The 6,000-nt window shown below is 39.9% G+C and overlaps 1 protein-coding gene across 1 annotated transcript in view; it reads left to right on the plus strand.

Moving 5' to 3' along the window:
* LOC144781951 (cytochrome P450 2G1-like) overlaps positions 1–3,822 on the plus strand; it is a 737,654-nt gene extending 733,832 nt beyond the window's left edge. Inside the window, exon 9 of the mRNA XM_078661042.1 lies at positions 3,555–3,822. Coding sequence (XP_078517168.1) covers positions 3,555–3,736 — 182 coding nt within the window. The 3' untranslated portion in view covers positions 3,737–3,822. The remainder of the gene's footprint in view (positions 1–3,554) is intronic.
* The last annotated feature ends 2,178 nt before the right edge of the window (positions 3,823–6,000 follow it).

The raw sequence follows: 6,000 nt of genomic DNA on the forward strand, positions 1-6,000 counted from the left end.
ATTGACATTTTTGGTTATAAATAGACCACACTGACACTTAGATCGGTGATAGTGAGTCGCTCCTCTGAGGGAGTATTTGAAAGACGTTAGAAACCCCTACAGTGTCTTGAATTTATTGGAAGGTGTTCATGTTAAGTCAGGCCCTTTGTTGTTTATGGTTTGTTGAGTGGGGGGGGGGGCTGACTGTTTTTGCCCCTGTTGCTCCTTTTGTGTTGATGACTAGAATTCACACCCATGTTGAACTTTGTCCTATAAAAATAAAGAACAGAAGAAGAAGTATGTGGCAAGTACCGGTGTGAACTGCTCTGATTACTTTGAACACTTATTGCTCAGGATATGAACTCTTTGTTTGGCTACACGTGTGGGCTTTTGTCTACACAGTTGGTGACGGCGGATGGCCGTTATCCATATCCTTGATCATTCTGATTCATTTACTGTGACTCAACACAACTCGGCGCATCCTATACCCTGACAACCTTTTTCCCTATTATATAGTGATGTAATTATAAATGTGATGCCCTTTAGGGGCTGTTGTTAAATTGTGTTATGAACAGTTATGATGATTTCCCAAAACTTCCAGTCATGATAGACATTCCCTCTTGCAATGCCTTATTTAAATAATGAGACTGACAGCCACTCGTGATCAAATTTTGCATGCTTTATTGACAGAAATAAATGCCCTCAGGCATGATTATATGACATTATTGCATTTTTCAAATATGAAGTGCTTATTGAAAAAATTAAGTTAACAGCCAATCGCTTTGGTGCCATTATTACGTTATTGTCAACGTTGGCATTTAGGAATGAGATAATGTTTAAACATGTGAGTCGTGGTACTAGACTCCCTCCTTTGGGAGGGGTAAGAATGATTGCACAATGTTATCCAAAAGTAATTCCATCAACTTGTGCATATTTGTAAATTGCTGCATAGTGTTGAGTAGCATGTGGCCAATACAAGTACTTTTTCCTTTTTCAAAAGAAAAAGCACAGACTGGACTGTCAAATCAAATCAAGCTTTATTCAGATCATCCAAAATGTCCATAAAATCATACTATAAAATACAATTATTCATTTATAATCAAAATCTAAGTGTTATCCAAACATAATACTAAAAACATCATTTTAACATGATTATAAAAAAATATATTGGTTAGTAATACAGATATGCTTACATTAATTCATAATTCAGTTTTTCTTAGTGAGCTAAATCATTCCTTTCTTTCATTGCCAGCTGTATGTAACAAATCACTCCATTACAGACTGTCGTTTTTTCCAAGTTCCTTAAATAATTAAAAGCAATTTTATAGGAAAACAGGCTATTAACCTTAAAAATTGGACGGAGATATATTTTCCTAATATCCATATAAAATTTACAAAAAAATAAAAAGTGGAGGGTACTTTGTTTGGACCTGCCGTCACACGGACAATTCGGAAGTTTAGAGCACCACTTGCCCCTTTTAGGGAAGGTAAATAGATAGTGTAGTGTGCTCAACCTCAGTCTGGTTAGGTAGAATCTGTGTTGTACATTCGTTACAAATATGAGATATGGTTGTAAGCCTATAACAATGGGACCCTCAAGATAGGGTATAACAGTTTTCTTAAAACTTGTAGCCTCATCTTTTAGGGCTTCCCTCATGCTTAGAAATCTCCTTTTAAATTTGACCTTGCTAATATATACTGCGTCATCTGGTCAAATATCATTCACACTTAGATTGCTTTTTTTTAAAAGACCAGTGATGTAACTTAACCATGGTATATTCTTACATCGGTCTTGGGATAGGCAATCTAAAATAATATCCCTCGTAAAGTGAGTTTCTTCCCTAGTCAAAACCCGTTGCCACAAATTTAAAGCGGCCAAGCTAACCGAGTCATGTATATACGGAGTTCCAGTTTCTCTATGCAAGATGGTGGAGGGGGTGGCAACAGGAACGGCTAACAAGCGTCTTAAAAAGTTGTTTTCAAGGACTTGTAAAGTCATGGTTCAGTCTGGCCCCATAAGGCCCCACCATAACAAGTCCCTGTAATACACTTTGCACCGTACAATTTTAGAATCTCCCGAAGTGGTTTGTTACCAATTTTTTGAGAGAACCCGAAAATAGCGTCCACAATTTTCACAAATTTCAGCTTGCATAGAGTTACATGTATATTCCACATACCCCTACTATTAAAAAGAACCCCTAAGTATGAAAACATAAGTGTTCTCTCTATTAATGCCCCGTTTATGACATGAGATCTTGTTTTGGTGTTTCCTTTACCACAGGACATAACCAGAGTCTTACTTAGGTTAATTTGTAAGTGTTTTTCCGTCATAAAACTGATACAAAAATCCATCAGGGTCTGTAAGTCGTTTGCTGTTCTAGAAATTAGAACAGCATCATCGGCGTACAGTAATAGGGGTGTGGCCCGTTTCTGATCATTGGGACATCAACCCCTAACTTCTGTAATAGGATGTCTACACCATATATATAAAGTGAAAATAAAAGAGAGTCAAGAGTACACCCCTGTCTTATTCCACGGGTAATTTTAAAGTGCTTCGTGCAATCCCCACGTGTTCCATAACGTATCTTTGCTGATAGTTGAGCATAAATTTGAGATAAAAATCCAACAATATCCTCCGGGGACAGGATAGTCATTTTTTTAGTGTTATGATTGTGTATCTGTGAATGACAATTACTAGCCCACACCACCTACCTTGAGTAGGTCTTAGACTGTTCAGCAACGCTACCCTACGAGAGTTAAATGCTACCTACATTGGCTTGTTTGGTTCCCAGTGAAGCACAAATATTGGCCCATTACTTATGCAAGTAGGAGAAATATTTCTATTTCTCCTACAGGTTTCCTATTTTTATTTGTGTTGCATTCTGCAGCACACATAGAAAGAGGATAGGAAAAAGCCTCTAAGGATTGTTTTTGTGCAGGAAGATGTCCTTTTCTGCCCAAGAACAATCCTCGCTGGAAAGCAGGCACCCTTGCACCATGGCGCAATGGTGCATGCGTTGGCAGCCACAAGTGCGCCAGCGCAGAAAGAGAGCAGAAATGCGCCATATTTTAGTTAAAATGAGCATTCCTGCCATTCCATTTGACACAGCACAGCAAGTTGTCCTGCTGCATTGCACTGCATCAAATCTTGATAAATTTGGCCCCTAGTGTCTGCAAGTGCTACTTCGTAACATGATGGGAACCCAAATCAGCTTTGCATTTTACCACTCTGCCTACATCAACCAACGTGAAGTACAGGTTGGTAAGGGTACAGAGGAGCTCGCTTTCCTACACCACTGATGCATTTTTATTCTATGAAAGTGACAAACATCAGCCCCGTTCAATTAGACCCTTGTCTATGTATGAATTATCTATCTTCCTGACCCCTTGAGTTACCATCCCCATGGTGTTTGCTATAGCTGCCTCCTCCTCAGCAAATAAAGGTACTCAGGCCGCACACGGTAATAGCTGACCGGGTGTGTTGTAGTTCACAGCTTCACACTAAACTCAACTTCCAATTGATCCAGGTTTTGTTTGAATTCATGTTTTTTTTGCCTTTATCATTTATTTTCTAGGTAAACGAGTTTGCCCCGGAGAAGGATTGGCTCGGGTGGAACTGTTTCTGTTTCTTACATCAATCATACAGAACTTCAAATTACAATCCGTGGTGGAGCTGGAGAATCTTAGCCTTGAACCTCAACTGGGTGGTTTCGAAAATATGGCACCTTTCTACCAGCTTTGTGTTGTCCCACGCTGAGTAAACAAGAAGTCACTGCATATACATTTACGGGTCCTGTTTCACCAGTCTGGATACCTTGTCACAAGAAGAGGACAGAAAAGTGTGCACTTCGGAAGAAAAGCAAATTAAACACTTTCAAACGTTTGTTTTCTGGAATTTAGAAATGTAATCTTTTTTCGTTAGAGCTGAATAGGTTTTTGTGATTTCATGTGAAACGCACACATGTACTGCCTACAATCGACGATTGTAGCAAAATGTTTCTGTTGTATAAATAGGACCTCCTTTATTTTCAGAAACCTATACATAACTAACGTGCTAGGACTTTTTTTTTTTTGCAGAGTTTTATATAGCGCGAACTAGACCCGAACCGAATCAGGTATCAGAGCGCTTTACATAGCACCAGTTACGTTGCATGAGGACACACTTTCATTTTAGGCACGGGGAGATTAAGTGATTTGCCCAAAATCACAGGAGATTTTGGCGTCGTTACAGAGACTCGAAGCCAAATCCTCAGGTTCGAGATCGAGCGCCTTAGCCGTTAGGCCAACTCCTCTCCCCATAACTTTGAAGTAATTTTGTGTATTCTGTTATGTGTGCTGAGCCTAGCCTCAACTGCAGCTTTACTCAGCTCTTCTGTGCGAAAAGGGTACACATTTGGGGACTGTGGCAGGGTAGGGGACTAATTACAGGTGCAGCAGTACATTCCAAAATAGACCAGTTTAAGGCATTAAGATAGGTTTTCAGTTTGAGGTGAAGGGTTCATATATCGCCAACTCTTGTTCCCTGTAGAACAATTAATTATTTGTAAACACTTCTTTTTAGCCTTTAGATACTTGATAACCTTGCCTCAAACCCATATAGCTCAACATGTCTGCTTAGGAGTTCCAGTGAAATATTGCTGATTGTACCTTTGTAGCATTCACATTGTAATTTCGATTGTGTCAACCCTGTGTGACCTCTGATATATGGCCACTGACCTGTAACTTTTATCCTCTACTCTGTATAATGACATTCAGTGCCATTTATACTTTCACAATAATTCCTTGAGTTTTATTTACAACAGGGTGCATTTGCTCAACTATCTTCTACCCATAGATCACAAACCTTTCAGTGATACCCAACACTGTTCTTTTTTGGTAAAGACATATATGTGTTTCCTCTGTATTCTCAGACGTTTCTGCCCTGGTTTACTAGAAAATAGGGCTATGTTATGTACGGAAAAGGTCACTTTAGTATTTATCTCTTTCTTTATCTTGTGTACATTTTTTTTTCGTTCGCTGTTCCCAATATATTCAAGAGTTTCCTGATCATTATGTTACATGTATTTTGCAGTGGACCGATGTATAATAAAAGCTTTAGCATATCAATCCATATGTTTCCATGTGTTCCCTAATCTGGCGTCTAGGTCAAAGAGAATTAACTAACAACCTGTCCAATCACTGGGAGGACTGATACTCCGTTCGAATATAAGCCCTACTTCAAGTAAGGTAAGTGGGAGAGATCAAAGGGCAACTATCTGTTTTCTCCAGTCTTCATGAATTTTGGGTATACCATCACAATGTGGGGGTAAGAAACCCTAGAAGGTAGTACTGGCATCTTTGTTATGCAAAAGAGGTGATGGTCCCATGGGGCTATTTAATTTAGACAGTAAGGGGTAGAATCCTACAAACAATACAGGCACACTGCCAATATGAATATGTACCGTCTAGAAAAGGCAACATTCCCTCCCTAAGGTAGGAGTGGAGTCCTCTCAACACTCTGAAGTAACTGTTTAATGACGGTCCCAATAGAATTTGTTTAGAAAAGTCTATGACATTGCAGATGTTATCAGTGGCGGCTCACATAGGGCGTGCTGTTGGGTGGTGAGGCGGGGAGGGGCTGTGTGGGGGGTAGTAAACACGTACATACGACAGAACAGACGAACGCAATTATTCTCTTCCTCCGTTCCGTCGTATGTCCAAGTTTACTACCCCCCCACCCTGCCCCCCATCCCGTCCCGCCTCACCGCCCCGCAGCACGCTCTATGCAAGCCACCACTGGATGTTACAGATATATAAAGTAGACAAGGGTGGAATTTAAAATACAATGGAGCAATAGGAGTAATTCTACATCTGTTACCGATGATAACGTGATTACCCCCACTCACATAATTAAGAATACTTTGGGGGAAATAAGTCTAAAGTGATACCACATTTAGTGAACCTGAGCCACTGCTCAAGCAGCTGTTTATGTTCCCTCACAATTAGCTCTATTTCATTAGTGCAAAATGCATCCTTGTGCGC

The sequence above is a fragment of the Lissotriton helveticus genome, chromosome 9 (genome assembly GCF_964261635.1).
Source record: "Lissotriton helveticus chromosome 9, aLisHel1.1, whole genome shotgun sequence".
NCBI lineage: Eukaryota > Metazoa > Chordata > Amphibia > Caudata > Salamandridae > Lissotriton > Lissotriton helveticus.